Genomic DNA, 21,336 nt, shown 5'->3' with positions numbered 1-21,336 from the left:
TCCTCTGTTCCAACAGCATCAAATAGTCCCCGCGATATGCAACTGTTCAGGGAAGTCAGGAACCAATACACGCAGTCAGTCAGGAAAGCAAAGGCCAGCTTCTTCAGGCAGAAATTTGCATCCTGTAGCTCTAACTCCAAAAAGTTCTGGGACACTGTGAAGTCCATGGAGAACAAGAGCAGCTCCTCCCAGTTGCCCACTGCACTGAGGCTAGGTAACACGGTCACCACCGATAAATCCATGATTATCGAAAACTTCAACAAGCATTTCTCAACGGCTGGCCATGCCTTCCTCCTGGCTACTCCAACCTTGGCCAACAGTTTAAAACGACTGGAACGGTGGTAAACTTGCCTGGTAGAGGATGCAAGTGTATCTTGTCCCCACGCACTGTGAGGAAGATGGTTCGGGAGGCAAATCCAAGTCCCACAGTTGGAGAATTACAGGGTCACCAAGTCTCCAAATCTACAATTATTCACCACCTCCATGCCAATAAGCTCCTTGGAAGGGTTGCCCAAATAAAATGCCTTTATTGGGATAACCAACAGATGTAAATGCCTGGAGTTTGTTAAATGGCATTGGCACTTGGATTGGAACCGGGTGCTAGGTCAAATGAGACGAAAATAGAGCAGTTTGTCCACACACACCAGTGGTGGGTTTGGAGTTGAAAGAAGGAGCATTTGCATAACCTTCACCTCAGATCAAAACTCCAAACCTAAAACCTAATTTTGGACAAAATTACCTGGAAGGATTACTACTACCAAGGATGGATTTTTCCAAGCGTTACAGAGCGTGCTCTGCAAACAAACAGCAGAGACCTGAGAACACCATCCAACCTGGAACTGAGACAGAACAGATACAACTTCAATTAGCATGGAGGTGTGACGTGAGAGCAGTCAAAGCCTTTGAGCCCAACAAATGACAGGAGTCTCACAGGCTACCCAACCCAAACCCAGAGGCATTTGAAGCCCTTTTCCACTGTTCAGAGACCATCCACTGACATTTTCGACAAGAAATCTGCCTCCAGAAATAAAAGCTTCTCCCAAGTGGGTTTGACACCTACTCCCATTGCCTGCAGCACTGCTGCTTGGATTCCATCTGGGAATCCGTTCACCGTCTGCCCTGGCTTGTCTCCCGCTGTCTGGTACAGGTACCCCACCACACTCCCCCCTCTCTCCCGAGCTTTCACTCGCCTCCAGCACACAGGCACTGTTGGGGCAAGTGACTCTCGACTTACAATGGCTAGCCCCAAGTCGTTATACTTTTTTTCTTGTGCATTTTGCTATTTTGCTATTTGCCTCATGACTCCTGCATGCTTTGTTGACTATGACATTTCTTGTTTACCCAACCGTGGGACAGACTGTGTTTGGTCCCACACGTGGGACTGACTCTCTACTGGTTACACATACTTTTGGCCTCCCATCCTATTCTAATCACATCTCGCTGGCTTTGTATTCATGTTACCTGATGAAATTGCTGTACAATATGATCTTGTTGCCATCTAATGCACATTCAAATGTCATAAATCAACACTGCAGAGCTTACCCTGTCCTCTGCCTTGATTGTATTACTGTTGATGATATCTGGAAATGTGCATATACACCCTGGGCAATCTACTGTTGCTAGCCCCAATTCTGACTTGTGCTCTGATATCTGCTTCACTGATTTCTGCTCTCGTAAAAGCCTGAGTTTTCTGCATGTTAACACTTGGAGCTTTATTACCCAGAATGGATTTTTAAAAAAGTGTGGGTTCACAGCTCCAATACAGATGTGTTGGTCATTACTGAGACTTGGTTAAGGAAGAGTGTTTTGAATACTGATGTTAACCTTTTTTCTGGGGCGGCAGGTACCCTAGTGGTTAGACCATTGGGCCAGTAACCGAAAGTTTGCTAGATCGAATCCCTGAGCTGACAAGGTAAAAAATATGTAATTCTGCCCCTGAACTAGGCAGTTAACCCACTGTTCCTAGGCCGTCATTGTAAATAAGAATTTCTTCTTAACTGACTTGCCTAGTTAAATAAAGGTTAAATAAATAAATACAAATTAAACCATTCTGGTTAGAACCTTTTCTGGCAAGACAGATCGTCCAAAGTTGGGGGAGTGGCAATCTTTACCAAGGATCACCTTCAGTGCTCAGTTGTCTCCACCACGTCTGTCCCCAAACAATTTGATTTGGCATTAAACTTTCAAATCGCTCTTTGTTGACTGTTGCTGGGTGTTATCGTCCTCCATCAGCACCGGCCTGTACCCTAACTGCCCAAAGCTTTCTCCTGGCCCTTTACAGTAAGACTGAATTTGTCCTGCTAGGTGACCTAAACTGGGACATGCTTAAACCACTTGACCAAGTCTTAAAGCAATGGGACTCCTTAAATCTTTCTCAGATTATTACCAATCCTACAATGTATGACTCCAAATACCCAGAAAAGGCTACTCTCCTCGATGTTATCCTCACAAATAATCAGTCTGGTGTTTTCTGTAATGACCTTAGTGATCACTGTTTTACAGCATGTGTTCGTAATGGCTGCTCAGTGAAACGACCTGTCCTAATTTGTCATAGACGCTTGCTAAAAAACTTTAATGAGCAAACCTTCCTTCATGACCTGGCCTCTGTAAATTGGTATAGAATCAGATTGATCCCCTCTGTCGAAGACGCTTAGATCTTCTTTTTTAATATTTTCAGTAGTATTGTTAACAAACACTCCCCCCATAAAGAACATTTGAATTAAAAACAGGTTCAGCCCGTCTCGATTGTGATCTTGCAGAGTTACTCCACCTCAAGAAATGCACACGCATACTCAGGCTGACTGGCTCTCGTTCAGGCAATTGAGAAATAAGTGCACTCAGGCTATCCGGAAGGCCAAAGTTAGTTACTATAAGGAGCAGTTCTCTCTCTGTGGGTTTAACCCCAAGAAGTTCTGGAAAACGGTTTAAGACCTGGAGAATAAACCCTCCTCCTCACAGCTGCCCATGTCCCTTAAAGTTGATGATGTGGTTGTTACTGACAAGAAGCACATGGCTGAGCTTTTTAATCACCACTTCATTATGTCAGAATTCACATTTGACTAAGCCATGCCTCCTTGCCCATCCAACATTTCCTCATCTCCCACCCCTTCTAATGTGACTACCCCCAATGCTCCTCCCTCTTTTTCCCCTGCCACGCTACAACGTTTCTCCCTGCAGGCGGTCACTGAGTCTGAGGTGCTAAAGGAGCTCCTTAAACTTGACCCCCAAAAAACATCAGATGGGCAGATGGTTTAGACCCTTTCTTCTTTAAGGTTGCTGCCCCTATCATTGCCAAGCCTTTCTCTGACCTTTTTTAACCGGTCTCTCCTCTCTGGGGAGATTCCCATTGCTTGGAAGGCAGCCACGGTGCGTCCTTTATTTGAAGGGGGAGATCAACCTGATCCTAACTGTTATAAGCCTATTTCTATTTCGCCCTGTTTATCAAAAGTGTGAGAAAAAAAACACAATAATCAACTGACTGGCTTTCTTGATGTCTATGCTATTCTCTCTGGTATGCAATCTAGTTTCTGCTCAGGTTATGGATGTGTAACTGCAACCTTCAAAGTCCTCAGTGATGTCACCACTGTCCTTGATTCAAAGCAATGTTGTGCTGATATTTTTATTGACTTGGCCAAAGCTTTTGATATGGTAAAACATTCCATTCTTGTGGGCCAGCTAACGAGTATTGGTGTCTCTGAAGGGTTTGACCTGGTTTGCTAACTACTTCTCTCAAAGAGTGCAGTGTATAAAGTCAGAACATCTGTTATCTCAGCCACTGCTGTACCCCAAGGCTCGATCCTAGGCCCCCCACTCTTCTCAATTTACATCAACAACATAGCTTAGGCAGTAAAAAAGCTCTATCATCCATTTATATGCAGATGTTACAGTCTTATACTTATGGCCCTTCCCCGGATTGTGTGTTAAATGCTCTACAACAAAAGTTATTTTTGATTTAACCTTTATTTAACTAGACAAGTCAGTTATGAACTAATTGTTACTTACAATGACGGCCTACAACGGACGACGCTGGGCCAGTTGTGCTCCTCCCTATGGGACTCCCAATCACACCCGGATGTGATACAGCGTGGGCCTCTGTACACCTGTGTAGATATATCAAAAATCTGCTGTTTCCAGCTACAATAGTCATTTACAACATCAATAATGTCTACACTGTAATTCTGATCAATTTTATGTTATTTGAATGGACAAAAAATGTCCTTTTCTCTCAAAATCAAGGACATTTCTAAGTGACCCCAAACTTTTAAACAGTAGTCTATGTATAATGTATAATGCAGAGGCCTCTTTGATTTTCATTTAATTGAAGAGGTAAGGGAGGCTGCTGTGACTGAGTTCTAGAAGGTTTTAAAGAGAAACTATAATTAACTGTAGATGATAGATAGTATCTGCACAACATACCAATACCAATTGTACATGCCTTTGTGTGCCTCCTGGTCAGTATACATGCAGTATACCTGCAGACTAACATATTCTTACATATTCTTACACATACTAACACATACTGCAGACTAACATATTCTTACACATATTCTTACACCTCTTTGTTGGTTGATATCCATTAAATTGTGTCCATTTTCTGTTTTAGAAATCATGTCATTTCAAATCCAAATGTTTCAGTTGGGCAGTTAGGTTCCTTCAAGAACCCCCAGGAGGTTCCTCGATGAACCCCACCTCCTTTGGGGTTCTTGGAAGAACCTTTTGTTGGGCATTTTTCAGAGCCAAGAATCCTAAGGTTCTTCAAGGAACTTTTAGGATCTTAGAAGAACCCTTGTTGGACCCCCAATTTTTTGAGTGTACTCCAGAACTTTGGAAAATAATGTTTAGTCTGGGAAGCATGCGGACACCTTTAGAGAGCCTGTTTTTGGAGGGTGGAGTGGGTTGGGTTAGTAAGGACATTCAGACAAAGTATAGGGAAAGGGGGAGGGATGGGGGGTTTGGGTGGGAGTGAATGGGAATGATGGGAGTGAGCGCTCCTGCCTTTGTCTCCTAACCTTCACCTACCACTCAGGTGAATGGAGAAGAGCACGAAGACCAGCAGAATAACATCCAGGCTCAGTGAAAGGAAAGGAAAGGACCTTGTCACATCGATATGTTACAATTCAACTCATTCATTGGTTAAATGTAGTGGATAACTTAAAAACCTACTGTTGAGCTCTTATGATGGCAATTTGGATAAGCAAAATGTTTTGCTTAATTCAAACCTAATTGAAATGCAGAAAAATATGCCCCTGAATGTACTGACAAGCTCCTCAAACACCTACAGTCCTACAGTATAGTTACATAAACCCACAGATTAGGCATTATGTGAAAATTCATTATTTTCATCCTTAGAAGAAAAACAGCCATGTTTAATGTAAGCAATTTTGAATAAAAAACTATTATTCACTTATTTATTACAGTAGCTGAAAAAGGCATTACCATTCCCAGGTTAAAAGTGCTCTTCAAAACCTGCAGACAGATCATTTTACTGCAAGTCTCAAGAGGAGTTGCTATGGAAACTGAAGTACTCCCCCCCAAAAAATGACTCTGTAGTGGCAAGACCTTAGACTAAATCACCACTAAAAGGTGCATATAACTGAAGGCACCCATAAACACACCAGTACATTACAGTGTAGTCTGAAAGATTGAGATAATTTAGCTATTATGAGGTAGTTACTCAACCGGCAATAGAATTAGCAATGTGAACAAACTAGCCGTTTCCTAGTGTTTCATGAGTAGATTGCATTAATTGAGCAACATCATGTTAAGCTCTTAAATAGTCTTGGAAAGAATTGCACCCCATAAATTGCAAAGCAACTGGCAACAGATAAGGATAAATGTAACAACCTCTAATGAGGACACACAGTCTGTACCTGGTAGATTGCTCTGTTCTGCATCTCTCAGTGCCGTTTTGCACTGAAAGATTCTGTACAATAATGCCTGGACTGCTGATCATGGCCATTTGATAAAAGACAGTCCATTGCAAGAGCATCAAATGTCCACCAGGCATCAAAGCAAGAAAGGTGTGATAGCAGACATTTTGGGTAGAGAAGGATAATCACAATATGTGAAAAATGCTTGTTTGTCGTGATGTAATTTCAAGCAGATTTGAACGTTTTTGTAACAATGTAACTTCAACCATATTTCAATCTGTTTGTAATGACGTAATTTCCAATGTTTGATTGTATGAATCTCACTTGTTTGGAAAATGGTATCTTATCTTGACCAGTTGGACAGTGTAAGGTTCTGTATTTATGTTCTTAGTCAACCTTGTGTTCTGTTTCTTTGTGTTCTTGAACGTAGCCCTGTCTTTCATTTTTGTTTATTGATTTCACCTGTGTTAGTTACTCAACTGGTCTCAGCAGCTCCTTATTTAGTTCAGTTCATTCTCTTTGTGCATTTTTAGGCATTGTTCGTTTTGACTCTACTAAGCCATTTCCTAGCTCGTTTGTAAGAACCAGTTATAGCCTTCAGTCCTAGTTTTGATTCGCCTGCTTGTTTGCCTACCTGTGTATGACCATTGCCTGCCTGTGACCACGATTCCTGCCTTCTGCAAAGGCGAAATAAACCCCTGCCGGCCTCTGACCGTGAATCTACACCTTTTTTCTCCCTGAGTATTCATTACAGATAGAGTGAGGCTAAAGTACCAGCAGTATAAGAATGCCCCTGTCTCTGCAAGACAGCAACAACATAGAGGGAACTTGTCAGGTTAATTTCATATCATTTTCACAACTAACACCAAAACAAAATGGAGTAGTGATACAATATTTAATTGAATAATGACACGTAGATTTAATCGATTGGCATTCTGTAGTAGTCAGTATATATTTACTGATCAAATTGCTCTTAATCACACACCAGGCAGGTAGACTGAGGGACTAATATATTTGCTATCAGATAACATACACTCCATATAATTCAAGAGTCATTCATAGGATTATGCATGCAGGTCAAGGTTAAACACTTCCTCCTCATTATTTTCCTCCCCTAGGCTTGCCAAGCCCTCTGGACAAAATATTCTATGTAAGATGACATTATGCTTTAGCACAGGTGGTCTGCATAACAAAGCAAATATCAAAACATTTGCAATCAACAAACACAACCTTATTCTTAAATGACTAAGAAAAGAAAACCATTTAACCCCACAGACTCAGTTTGACGTCATGCATCAATACAGGTTTCTGATCAGAGTGTATAAAATACGTCATTTAGACTGGATAAAATATGTATAATGTTGAACTTAATAGAGCTGACAATAGGAAATACACTGTTACCAGCCCCACATACAACATAAGACAAATAACATTCTGTCAAAATAGAAACTACTGAGCCAGTGAAATCAACACAGGTTACAAGAGTTCATGCATCTTACCATTTATTCTAACTACATAATATTTTAACTGTGTAGTGGATGAGGGATTAAAACTAGATGAAAATGTCTACAAGATCCTGAAAGTTGCATGTTCGCCTGGGAAAGAGCTGGTCTGCCTTGCAGCCACTGCAGTGTCTCTCCCATCTTGGTTACAGGACTGTTGGCAATCACTTGTCTGTGGATCTATGTGCTGGTGAGTGGGTGCATGCTGCCCCATCTCTGTGTCCCTGCAGGACACACCAGGCTCTGGGCATGAGGCCCACACTGTCTTTCCTCAGTAGCACTGCTCTCTGGCCCTAAAGAAAGAAGCTCTCGGAACTCCAAGAACAGCCACTTGCGATCTTTAAAGAACTTGTCCTGGTGCATCTCATAAAACCTGTCTTAGTATTTACAGGCGTCTATGTCATATTTGCCTGAGTGGGTAGGAAGAACAAATACTACATAATTATTTGTTTTCATACAATCAAAATTAAGAACAGAATTTGCTAGGAATGTTTAGAAAGGGGTTACCTTGCTCTTCTAATAGAATGCGTATTCTCGTCTGGCTTTTTCTTTTTCTTCCTCAGACCATTTCACAACCTCTTAAGGATACGCTCCTTTTTTCCCATTTTCGCCTATAACGACATACCCAAATCTAACTGCCCATAGCTCAGGCCCTGAAGCAAGGATATGCATTTTCTTGGTACCATTTGAAAGAAAACACTTTGAACTTTGTGGAAATGTGAAAGAGAATATAGGAGAATATAACAGAATAGATCTGGTAAAAGATTACACAAAGAAGAAAAAAAACGTTATTTTGTATTGTTTTTGTACCATCATCTTTGAAATGCAAGATAAAGGCTATTTAGATTTTGTCCACTAGATTGCAGCAGTGTATGTGCAAAGTTTTAGACTGATTCAATGTCATGTTGCATGTTTAAAATTTTGTATCAAGACTTGAAGAATGTGCCTAATATGTTTATTAATAACTTTTCATGTTCAATGCAATCTCCTCAAACAATAGAATGGTATTCTTTCACTGTAATAGCTACTGTAAATTGGACAGCGCAGTTAGATTAACAAGAATTTAAGCTTTCTGCCAATATCAGATATATTTATTTTTATTAATTTTATTTTACCTTTATTTAACCAGGCAAGTCAGTTAAGAACACATTCTTATTTTCAATGACGGCCTGGGAACAGTGGGTTAACTGCCTGTTCAGGGGCAGAACAGATTTGTACCTTGTCAGCTCGGGGATTTGAACTCGCAACCTTCCGGTTACTAGTCCAACGCTCTAACCACTAGGCTACGCTGCCGCCCCATATATATATCTATGTCCTGGGAAATTTTCTTGTTACTTACAACCTCATGCTGATCGCATTAGCCTACGTTAGCTCAACAGTCCCGTGGAAGGGACACCCATCTCAAATAAGTTTACATTTTTTTAACATGAATGTATGCATGATCCAAAATACACTGCTGTGCCATTTGACACAGTATATTATCAACTTCAGACTTCACATTGAAAATGGCACTGAATGAAAATAATAGATGTGCAAACACATACCACATGTTATGCTGAAAGAAGTCCCAAAGGAGCATCCCCCTCTGCTGTTTAGTCTGCATGGAACCCTGTCCCAACCCATAGCCACTGAGGCTAGGCAGGGGGTCGTGATCCTCTCATTTAGCCTATGGATTGGGAAAACCATGTAAGAAACAACCTACATTTTAATGATTGTCTAAATACAAATACACAATGACATACAGTTTGGGGAACAGTCCCAAAATGTTTTGCGTGCCAGCAGTCAAGTTTTCAAGATATTGGACTTTCGAGAAGTAAAGTGTCACCAGCCACATCATCATGATGATCCATTTTGCATCATCATGATGATGTAGCAAGTGACACTTTGGGTTTGTTCGACATTGCAGCCGAAAGTGAAGGCGACCTTTGACTTATTGATCTACAAAGAACCTTGCATCATAAATAACTACTCGTTATTATTTGTAGATCCGTCAGTCAGTCACAATTTACCGATGATACTGTTGTAGGTGTTGTAGGAATTCCCATTGTTAGAGCTTATCCTGCCCATGATATACTAGACAACCTACACATGGCCACATTTGTAAAAAAAAGTGCCATCCATTGTTGCCATGTTCCCAGTTTTCCTGAAAAATTGGGCTACTTTGAAAATTACGTTGCGGGTGAAAATGTATCTGCCGTAATTGTTGCAAACCCTATTACTAGCCTGTTCAACCTCTCTTTCGTATCGTCTGAGAACCCTAAAGATAGGAAAGCTGCCGCAGTCATCCCCCTCTTCAAAGGGGGAGACACTCTAGACCTAAACTGTTACAGACCCATATCTATCCTGCCCTACCTTGCCCTTCTGTAGCTCAGTTGGTAGAGCATGGCGCTTGTAACGCCAGGGTAGTGGGGTCGATTCCCGGGACCACCCATACGTAGAATGTATGCACACATGACTGTAAGTCGCTTTGGATAAAAGCGTCTGCTAAATGGCATATATTATTATTATTATTATATTAAAGTCTTCGAAAGCCAAGTAAACAAACAGATCGCCAACCATTTCGAATCCCACTGTACCTTCTCCGCTATACAATCTGGTTTCCGAGCTGGTCATGGGTGCACCTCAGCCACGCTCAAGGTCCTAAACAATATCATAACTGCCATCGATAAAAGACAGTACTGTGCAGCTGTCTTCATTGACCTGGCCAAGGCTTTTCTACTCTGTCAATCACCACATTCTTATCTGCAGACTCAATAGCCATGGTTTCTCAAATGACTGCCTCGCCTGGTTCACCAACTACTTCTCAGATAGAGTTCAGTGTGACAAATCGGAGGGCCTGTTGTCCGGGCCTCTGGCAGTCTCTATGGGGATGCCACAGGGTTCAATTCTTGGGCCGATTCTCTTCTCTGTATACATCAATGATGTCGCTCTTGCTGCTGGTGAGTCTCTGATCCACCTCTACGCAGACGACACCATTCTGTATACTTCTGGCCCTTCTTCGGACACTGTGTTACCAACCCTCCAGACGAGCTTCAATGCCATACAACTCTCCTTCCGTGGCCTGCAACTGCTCTTAAGTACAAGTAAAACTAAATGCATGCTTTTCAACTGATCGCTGCCTGCAGCTGCCTGCCCCCAGCCTCATATCATTCATTTTCAAAGACACAAGTTGGCATATCATATTTCAAATATGTGATTACACTGGAAAAATTGGGAAGAAGTGGAATAATAAAATGCGTTTGGGGAACAACAGTATTGTTCTTGCTGGCAAGCACAGTAATTACCATATATTTTAGCCCATTGTTAAGAAAGAGAATTGTTCCACTGATCAGACTAAATAAAGTAAATAGCTCATAAAATCTATTTAATAACATAAATCTGCCCCTACACCCTAACCAAATAATTATTCTATTTTCTTCCAACTCTAGAATCAAAAATACACTTTTGTGTTCACAATCTGTTTGACAAAATAATGTTCATAGTTACAAATCAGGTCACTACCTGCTAAAACCATAAGGGGACTAGTGCAAGTGTGGATTAAATCTATTTTAGTACATGCTGTCAAAAGGCTGCATTCTGCAATATATTTATGGCTGTATTATGAGAACATAATTTTGTTGACAACATTTGAGCGCATAAAAGAGCGCTACTCTGCTGCTCTTTTTTACAGCTCTATAAAATCAGCAGAGAACGTTCTGTTTCTCCATTCACTTCCACTCTAATCTTGATGGGCGTTTCTTTAAAACATGCATCCAATAGCCTTGATCCTTCACATAACTAGACAAATCATATACTTCAATGTGCCACAGTTCACAGTGCTGTGTGGTAAAACAGGACAATGATAGATGTTCTGCTCGTGATGTTAAATTGCAGGCGCATATGCTCTGATTTCAAAACGAGTTTGCGCAATATATGTCCTAATTATAAAAATAAAATCAGTAGTTTTCTATGCGTGAGATATAAGAAGTGTGCCATCTGAGTGTGAGAATGGTCAAATGCTTCTGTCTCACGGGGAATGTGTGAGAGTTTTTTCTATTTATTGAACCTTTATTTAACTAGGCAAGTCAGTCAAGGACAAATTCTTATTTACAATGACGGCCTACCAAAAGGCAAAAGACTCCTACAGGGAAGGAGGAGAGGATAAATATATAAATATAGGACAAAACACACATCAAGACAAGGGAGACAACACAACACTATATAGAGACCTAAGACAACAACATAGCAAGGCAGCAACACATGACAACACATCATGGTAGCAACAGAACATGACTACAACATGGTAGCAACACAACATGGTAGGAGCACAAAACATGGTACAAACATTATTGGGCACAGACAACAGCACAAAGGGTAAGAAGGTAGAGACAACAATACATCACACAAAGCAGCCACAACTGTCAATAAGATTGTCTGTGATTGAGTCTTTAAATGAAGAGATGGAGATTAAACTGTCCAGTTTGAGTGTTTGTTGCATCTCGTTTCAGTCGCTAGATGCAGCGAACTGAACAGAGGAGCTACCCACGGATGTGTGTGCTATGGGGACCTTTAACAGAATGTGACTGGCAGAACGGGTGTTGTATGTGGAGGATGAGGGCTGCAGTAGATATCTCAGATCGGGGGGAGTGAGGCCTAACAGGGTTTTATAAATAAGCATCAACCAGTGGGTCTTGTGACGGGTATGCAGAGATTACCAGTTTACAGAGGAGTATAGAGTGCAGTGATGTGTCCTATAAGGAGTATTGGTGGCCAATCTGATGGCCGAATGGTAAAGAACATCTAGCCGCCCGAGGGCCCCCTTACCCTACCGATCTATAAATTATGTCTCCGTTATCTAGCATGGGTAGGATGGTCATCTGAGTCATCGTTCGTTTGGCAGTTGGGGTGAAAGAGGAGCAATTACGATAGAGGAAACAAAGATTTAACTTTAGCCTGCAGATTTTATATGTGCTGAGAGAAGGACACTGTACCGTCTAGCCATACTCCCAAGTACTTGAATGAGGTGACTACCTCAAGCTCTAAACCCTCAAAGGTAGTAATCACACCTGTGTGGAGAGGGGCATTCTTCTTACCAAACCACATGACCTTTGTTTTGGAGGTGTTCAGAACAAGGTTAAGGGTAGAGAAAGCTTGTTGGACACTAAGAAATCTTTGCTGTAGAGCATTTAACACAAAATCCTGGGAGGGGCCAGAGTTGGCAGCTCTGCTGACATGCAACACATTTTGGGACTGTATCAACGGTGGACTAATACAATAAAATACAGTTTTTGAGGGATTGTTTTCCTTTAAGTTCCAAAGGTTCCCCAAATCTGTATCGCCTATTTGCGTTTAGACAACGTTGGGATTATACAGAGCGTCTGGGTTGTAGTTCAGGAAGGAGCCAGCTGTTATCAGTACTGTCAGCTTAGAACCCAAGGAGGCCACTGTAAGCTGGGTATGACCCACTTGGGCTCTTGAGAGATATTGTATACCCAAATTGTACCATCAAGTTCTGATTAATCATAATGGCGAGTCTCTAAAATTGCCTCCTCTGTTCATTGAAAAAGGACACTCAGTGTAGTAGTGCACTTTCGGAGAGAGCAAATGCATGTGAAGAGACATTGAGCTATCAAAGAACGTTGAAAAGCAAAGATGGAACATGACAAATGATTCCACTTCCTCTTTGGATGAACCATGAACTCGGAAATAATAAACTGAAGTAAGCTAGGAAGGAAATGGATGAAACAAAAAAATTGGGGGAAAGTGATCAAAGCAAGTATCAAAATGCAAATTAAACCATACAATTACACTCAACTGCTTTCATCAGATATGAAGGGATTTACATATTTATATATTCTTATTCCATTCCTTTACTTAGATTTGTGTGTATTGGGGTAGTTGTTGTGGTATTGTTAGATTACTTGTTAGATATTGCTGCACTGTCGGAACTAGAAGCACAAGCATTTCCCTACACTTGCATTAACATATTCTAACCATGTGTATATGACAAATAACATTTGATTTGACATTGCCATATTTTACTTTTGAGTTTCAGTGGCATGTCACTCTATCACAACTTTGAAGTGTGCCCTCAAGAACTACACGTACAAGAATGCCTGCACTCCATACACTCATACACAGTCCCAGGCCAAAGGTCTAGAGCTGCAGAATTGAGACATGAGCCAACTGAGGGTGAGGCTTCTACCCCACCAAGCTCTCCAGCCGTGGCCCTAATCCTACCCCTGTCAGAGCCAATACTTACTCACGGGTGGGTCGGCTGTGTAAGCCACCAGACAGGCTTACTTTGTACGCAAGGGACCGTGTTAACCTGTCCTCTGTTAAATAGAACAACAACAAAAAGAGGCAGACGACAATTGAAGTAAAAAGAAAATGTAATGTATTTTCATTTGTTATGAATTGCCTGTTAAGAACTTAATGTTGTGCTGTTACGTTAGCACTTTCTATTGAAAAGGATGATGCTACGGAGTTTAGTTGATAGGTAATCAACTAGCTGGGCTGTTCCCCTGGGACTTGTACAATACTTGAACATGGCTATTGAACTTGACATTTGTGTCTGTCTTTATTCTTTAATCTAACATATCATACAGAAACAGTAACCAGGAGCGGTATGGTGTTGATATCTTGTATATATCAAAAGAGCAAAAGGAGCATGCATTGTGGCTCGCAAAGTTATCAACGCAGGAAGTGGACAGCTTTGATTGTCGGAGCAGGGCACCAGTTAAAGGTGTTATCTCTGGCATTGACAATCAGGAGTAGTTGAATGTAAAATGTTGCAACTGTGACGGGGATCACATTTCCGAATTCCCTGAGTGCCCTGTTAGAGTGAAAGAGGTTGAGGTGTCAAGGATCAGGGCTGTACAGCAAATCTCCTATGTGGAGGCGGTGAAGAGAGTTCTGAATAAGATATTGTATATCTCAATCAAGTGGTCTGGATACATTTATTGTGAAGAAGGTGGATGTTGTACCATTTATAGCCACAGTTATTAATTGTACTGGCCAAATGTCCAAGAAGTCCAAGAAAGCGGACATCATTATATCTGCAGCTGAGAAGTTTTTGGGCCTCCAAGACTTAACCACAGAAGCACTGCAAGGACTATTGTCGCCAGGAAATGTCCAGCCATCACAGGATCCTTCTGGGCCTGTGGAGGGACCTGATTAAAACAGAAAAGCAGGCTGATTTAGTTTTTAAAAAATGTCGTTATTGATAGTTTGTATGGAATATATATATTTTTTATTTATTTAATAATTACCCCGCATTTTTCCCTTTCGGATCTTTATTTTCCACTTGTACAGTAGGTGGCGGAATGCACACGTAATTGTCGCAAAAGCTCTTACACCAAAGAAGAAGGAGGGTGGGGCGGAACGCCTACTATGTGAAGTTTAGTAATTCAATTCGCCCTTGCCCTCCTAAACGATTTACATTTTTTTTGTTTAGTTTGGCGAAAGGTAACGTATACAAAACGCAGTCCACTCTGTTTGTTACAGATTCTAGTTTTGGAAACTGAAAACGGTTTGGAGATCAAATGTTTCATCGTTGAGATAATCTGAAGAATGCCAGTCAAAATCCACCTCGCTCTATCGTCTCCCACTGTTGACTGCTGGTCTTCCTCTCATCCCCATATTTGGTAGTGAGCGGAAACGCCAACCGGATGCTTCACATTTATACATCCGGTGAAATATATGGCTCGTTCTATCTGCGATCACTGTGTATCTGATGCTAAGGACACGTCGTTTTAGCAGTCGTGATAGTTAGTTATGACTATTTAATTATCGTGTTCTAAAGGACGAAGTTTTTGTATACGTAGTAATTGGTTGTAAATGAATCGTTGACATGGCTGGAAGTATCGAATACCGACGTGGATAACAGTTGAACTGCGCTTGCTTTGTTTTGGACACACTGGTGTTATTGTGTGGAGTGTTCCAGCCACTGTGCATTGAGCGCCTCCTAGTGATGCCTCAGCTGAGAGGGAAAAATGTTGCAACCTACCTAGACCTGAGATCGAGAGGCATTTTTGATGCTGGCACTTTGTCAAAACTCAACTTGAAGATTCTTAGGGGTATTGTCCTCCAGGTATGTGAAGTGCAATGTATTAAGTAATTGAATATATTAATTCCACAAAAATAAACCTGAGTAATGACTTTTATTAATGTACTCTAGGACAGCAAAGACTTCACCAAAGTCTGGACCAAGTCCTCAAAATCCACTATATTTTATGAGAGTGGGAGGATATATTTTGAAAATTATCAGTGTTGCTTCAGTAGGTAATGTGTATATTTTATTTTTTAAACTACATTATATGGCATTGTTATGTTTCATCACATGAGTACCGTTACTTCTTTTTTTTTTTTTGAAAAAATATCATTTCCAGCCTTCCATCTGAGCCACAACTTCTGTATGAATTACCCAAGCGGTCCAAAGCGGAGAAGATTGAAGATGCATTGCTATGCCAGTGCCCTCTTGTAAGTGAATTAATATTTTCCATCATAGCCAGTTCACTGTTGCTGTATAGAAATGTAACAGGTGTCAACAGCTTAGAATTCCTAAGGGGTCAATAGATATCACTTCCAGTTTTTAGTTCTGTACATCTACATCGTCAGCATCACTGTGGACTTATGGACTATTGGACTATAGAATAGTGAATGGACTGCACTGTATTGCATTTTGTATTTATAAAAGGCATGTTTTATTGTCTATTATACCTATTTCTGAATTATTGCCCCCTTGGGGATGAATAAAGTATATTAAATGTAATTGTAAATTAGTAGAAATGCTATAAACAGAGTGCTGTATTAGTGTTATCCTAATTAACCATCATTATGTTTACCCTCATAGGACAAAGGGTTGCCAACACCGTCAGATCAAAAACCTAGCCTCTTGGCCCTGACTAGCAATAATTGGCTGTATCGCTTCTCAGCTGTGACAGGACAACAATTGGAGAAAGTTTACTTGTCCCCACATCACAAGTTCAGGTAATTGGCAGTTGTATGTGATTTAATTACAATTAAAATGTCCTCCACAAATCATGAACCCAACAGATCTCTTTTTATTATTATTGTGGAGCTGGGGTTCCTCTTGTTTTAGGTAACCGCTGATTTTACTTAACATGACACATTTTTTCTATATCAGATACCTTGGCTGGGATGTATCGCAGGAGACATTTTATGTCAAGTCCATTCAGAATAAAGTGACATCTTCAGCAAGACAGGTGTGGTTTCCACGAGTCTGATATGCCCATTCATCTTATAATTTGCCTTTGTAAAGTAGAACCATTCCATGTAGTTTTTCTCTTTGTGACTGGTGAAATCTGAGAAGTATTCACTTATTTCCTATCCTAACTCTCACAGGCAGGTTTCAACCAAAACACCTTGCTGTACCTTGCTGTGTTCCGTGTTTTCCCCCTGCAACTTGTGGGCGTTCTGGAGATCAACAAAAGTGTATGCAATATTTTGTTTCTTAAGGTTTCTTTAAGTAATGTATTTTTGTAATGACATATATGTTGTACAGTGTATTCGGGAAAGTATTCAGACCCCTTCCCTTTTTAACATTTTTGTTACATTACAGCCTTATTCTAAAATTGATTAAATAAATAAAAATCATCATCAATCTACACCCAATACCCCTTAATGACAAAGCAAAAACAGGTTTGTAAAATATTTAGCAAATGTATTAAAAACAGAAATACCTTATTTACATAAGTATTCAGACCCTTTGCTATGAGACTTGAAATTGAGCTCCGGTGCATCCTGTTTACATTGATCATCATTGAAATGTTTCTACAACTTGATTGAAGTCCACCTATGGTAAATTCAATTGATTGGACATGATTTGGAAAGGCACATAGCTGTCTATATATTTTTATTTTATTTAACGAGGCAAGTCAGTTAAGAACAAATTCTTATTTACAAGGTCCCACAGTTGGTTTTTGCTCTGACATGCACTGTCAAGCCATGAGGTCGAAGGAATTGGCCATAGAGCTCAGAAACAAGATTGTGTTGAGGCACAGATCTGGGGAAGGGTACAAAACCATTTCTACAGCATTGAAGGTCCCCAGGAACACAGTGGTCTCCATCATCATTCTCAAATGGAAGAAGTTAGGAACCACCAAGTCTCTTTCTAGAGCTGGTCGCTCGGCCAAACTTAACAAGTGGGGGAGAAGGGCCTTGGTCAGAGAGGTAACCAAGAACCTGATGGTCACTCTGACAGAGTTCCAGAGTTCCTCTGTGGGGATGGGAGAACCTTCCAGAAGGACAAACATCTCTGCAGCACTCCACCAATCAGTGAAGAGTGGCCAGACGTAGAAGTAAAAGGCACATGACAGCCAGCTTGGTTTTCCAAAAGGCACCTAAAGGACTTTCAGACCATGATAAATACGATTTTCCGGTCTAATGAAACCAAGATTGAACTCTTTGGCCGGAATGCCAAGCGTCACGTCTGGAGGGAATCTTGCACCATCCCTATGGTGAAGCATGGTAGTGGCAGCATCATGCTGTGGGAATGTTTTTCAGTGGCAGGGACTGGGAGACTAGTCATTATCGAGGAAAAGATAAATGGAGGAAAGTACAGAGAGGTCCTTGATGAAAACCTGCTTCAGAGAGCTCAGGACTTCAGACTGGAGTGAAGGTTCACCTTCCAACAGGACAACGACCCTAAGCACACAGCTAAGACAATGCAAGAGTGGCTTCGGGACAAGTCTCTGAATGTCCTTGAGTGACCCAGCCAGAGCCCGGAATTGAAGTCTACGCTCCCCATCCAACCTGACAGAGCTTTAGAGGATCTGCAGAGAAGAAGGGGAGAAACTCCCCAAATACAGGTGTGCCAAGCTTGTAGCGTCATACCCAAGTAGACTCGAGGCTGTAATCGCTGCCAAAGGTTCTTCAACAAAGTACGGAGTAAAGGGTCTGAATACTTGTGTAAACGTGATATTTCAGTTTTTATTTATACATGTCACAAAACCTGTTTTTGCTTTGTCATTATGGGGCATTGTGTGTAGATTGATGGGGGGGGGGGACTATTTAAAACATTTTAGAGTAAGGTTGTAACGTAACAAAATGTGGAAAAAGGGAAGGGGTCTGAATACTTTCCGAAAGCACTGTGTATATCTCTGTCATTTCAGATATTTGGAAGCACCGTCATTGATGTAGTTCTGTCCCAAGGGGTCCTTGCAGTTTCTCACAGTACCAAGACTGTGAAGCTCTACAGCTTTGAAGACATTCTGAATAAGGTGTGAATTTATGATTAACAATAACATTTAAGTTGTTTTAATGCATGCTTCTTAAAATGTTCAGATTGTCTACATACTGTATGTTCCATTATTTCTAAAAACATTTATTGATTGTTCTTTCTTCTTCTTTGCCAGTACATAAGAACGGAATTGGTTCTTGGGGAGCAGTGTCATTCAGAAGGCGGTAAAACTGTGGGAGAAGCTCCATTTGGCATTCCAGTGAATATCCACATCAATGGTAGGTGATTGTTTATCTGTCTATCCATCTTTCTGTCCCTCAGATTTTCCAACCATTCATTTGTCTATCCATCTGCAGAATTGCCTCAGGGGACTCTTAGTGATTTTTTTTTTTTCTCATTTTTTTTTCCGCAGAATGTCCCCCAGTGCTGTTTGAGGTGTCATGCTTCGATAATGGAGTACAGATCGGAGGCCATCCATGGCACTATATCTTCACCCTACCCCATAAGAAGCACCAGGGGTCGTACCGCATCTGCTCTCTCAAGGATAACACCCTGGTAATATACTTGTACATATCTATCTTTATGCACTACACATTGAATGAGTCGCAAATAAGTCTCTCCTGAATTGTGAGACTATTTAAGCATATTAAGTATCCTGCTGCTAGTGTGCCAGAGCCATTTGAGCATGTCAGTTTCGGAGCACTACAGATGTCTTTGACAGGCATTGTCTTTAACTGACACAACAAACGTATTACTCAAACACAAATTATCCTCAAAAGGATGTTTAGATGGCTCAGCTGGTTGGAGCATGGTGCTGGCAGCACCACTGTTGTTGAGTCAATTTATGCGTGGCTCACAAATACTTTTGGGTACTAAGTTGCTTTAAATGTAAGCTTTTGCTAAGTAATTATCCAGTTAAGGTTCAAAGTGTTTTGTAGTTGTCATACCCAGTGTCAATATCTGTAATATTCCCACTGTACGCATTTGTAAATAGGCAAAGCATGGAATACAAGACATGAAGTGCTGTTCTCTGGAGTCTGACTGGATCTACTTCCACCCTGATGACTCAGGAAGAATCATCCATGTTGGACCTAGCACCATAAAGTGAGTTTAAAACCCCCCAACAAAGTTGTCCACAAGACCATGCTTTACACTGCAGCTTTATGGTATTTAGGTCAGTGCTATTCATCAGTCAGATTTCACACAACAACGTTTCTCTTCTGCCTTTACTGAATATTAAATACTTTCCCCCAGTGTGCTGAAGATTCTGAGTGAACTGGAGAGTGATTCACAGTTCGATATAGTGAAGGAGTTTTCCATCACAGCTCATCGAGACAATGTGAGTTAACATAGTATTTTGGCACCTTTTTTAACCATGGGTCATAATACATTTTAAATGAGATATATCTTCTCCATTATTATGATAGAAGGCTGGAAATTGCTGCTTTTCCTGTGATGGATTCATAAAACCTCTCGTCTTCTATCCACCATAGGCTGCCTCCCAGATCAATGTCACTTCCTCAGGCCGCACAGTGAAGAGAAGATTTTATCAGCTGGATGATGACCCAGACCGAGAGGTAGATTCTAAAGGATTAGGCTTAGACTGTATCCTGACTAAATTACTTTTACTAACATTTGAGTGGCATATATAGGCATATTGGTTATTGCTGGTGAGTGTTTTTGTTGATGCCTCTTGCAACATGCTACTTCAAAGACATTCCGGATGGTGGAGTATGAGGATGAGCTTGACCTTCTGGCTGTTGTGGAGGTGACCCACAGAGAGGATGAGGGGAAGGCCCACGTCAGACTCCATGACAACAACACTGGAGCGTTACTGAAGAGGGTTCCACTTGTGGAGTCATGGGATGTGGTTAGTGCTTTTAGAATATTGTGTAAATGTAGCCTGATCTGCCATCTTGACCGCTGCACTCTCATTTTGTTTAAACAGAATGTAAGCTTGCAAGATCACAATGGTCGAACGAGGCCACTGTAGAGGAAGAGAATGTGGGAAATCTCTCCTTTTCATGTTATTTATTAATGTATTGTCTTTTCTTGTTTCAGACTTACAGCCACGAGCTGTTCTTTGACAGAGATACAATTGTTCATATTGAACAGACGAAGAATAATAACTTCTGCTGCCATGTCTACAAAATCAGTCGTGGACAAGCAGATGAGTGAAGTTGAGACAATCCTTCCAATTGCTAATGATGTTAGTCAAAAAGATTCCTCAAGTAAATAGCCCTGTTGAATGTGTTTTCCTAGTTATTTTTTATACTTTCTTTCCCAATAAGGACTACATGTTGTCATTCTGTTATTTTGAAGATGTTGTTGGTACTCTAATAAAGTGTCTGAAATAGTTTTTCCAATACAACTGTTGGCTAACTGGGCTACCTCTGCATTTTATATTTTAGGACATATGAATTAAGCCACAACATTTCTAAATTAACTGATAAAAATAGTTGTTCATGTTTGATCATCTGAGAAGAGCTGTGAATTTAGGTTCTCTGATCTTTTTTAACTGCATGTAAGCACATTCCTGCCACCCAAAAATAAAAAAAATAATTGTCAAGATGCATGGAAGTCAAACATTTTGTATCCTCAAAATTGAGGACATGTTTCTCCTTTGCAGAGATCCGCAGAGCAAGGCTGCTGGCAAATGTGTGGCAACCTGGAATTTGTCCCCAGCACTTTTGAATCGGCTTCATAAAAAATATTGACACAAAGCGTTGAAAAGAAGGACAAAGTATTGTTCTTTAGACTGATTTACCTCATGATTTGACAA

At 40.8% G+C, this 21,336-nt stretch overlaps 1 protein-coding gene, 1 long non-coding RNA gene and 1 pseudogene across 2 annotated transcripts; 1 reads left to right on the top strand and 2 right to left on the bottom strand.

Annotated features, from left to right (window-relative positions):
* Positions 1 to 7,182: 7,182 nt before the first annotated feature.
* On the bottom strand, positions 7,183 to 9,058 carry LOC118366671 (tRNA N(3)-methylcytidine methyltransferase METTL8, mitochondrial-like; annotated as a pseudogene).
* Positions 9,059 to 13,725: 4,667 nt separating this feature from the next.
* On the bottom strand, positions 13,726 to 14,733 carry LOC118367079 (uncharacterized). The gene is made up of 2 exons (XR_004822070.2): positions 14,623 to 14,733; positions 13,726 to 14,523 (listed from the first exon to the last, which is right to left on the bottom strand). It is a non-coding gene; the product is annotated as an uncharacterized LOC118367079 (long non-coding RNA).
* A 313-nt stretch (positions 14,734 to 15,046) lies between these two features.
* Positions 15,047 to 21,123, top strand: dcaf17 (ddb1 and cul4 associated factor 17). Its single transcript, XM_035750088.2, has 14 exons — positions 15,047 to 15,443; positions 15,531 to 15,634; positions 15,742 to 15,832; positions 16,206 to 16,342; positions 16,500 to 16,578; positions 16,718 to 16,807; positions 18,487 to 18,594; positions 18,730 to 18,832; positions 18,967 to 19,109; positions 19,549 to 19,658; positions 19,809 to 19,893; positions 20,048 to 20,131; positions 20,269 to 20,424; positions 20,616 to 21,123. Exons 1-14 carry the CDS (start codon positions 15,324 to 15,326, stop codon positions 20,730 to 20,732), a joined length of 1,527 nt encoding a protein of 508 aa, XP_035605981.1. The 5' UTR covers positions 15,047 to 15,323; the 3' UTR covers positions 20,733 to 21,123.
* Positions 21,124 to 21,336: the final 213 nt, after the last annotated feature.

The sequence above is a fragment of the Oncorhynchus keta genome, chromosome 34 (assembly GCF_023373465.1).
Source record: "Oncorhynchus keta strain PuntledgeMale-10-30-2019 chromosome 34, Oket_V2, whole genome shotgun sequence".
Classification (NCBI taxonomy): Eukaryota; Metazoa; Chordata; class Actinopteri; order Salmoniformes; family Salmonidae; genus Oncorhynchus; species Oncorhynchus keta.
This window is presented reverse-complemented; position numbering and strand designations above follow the sequence as displayed.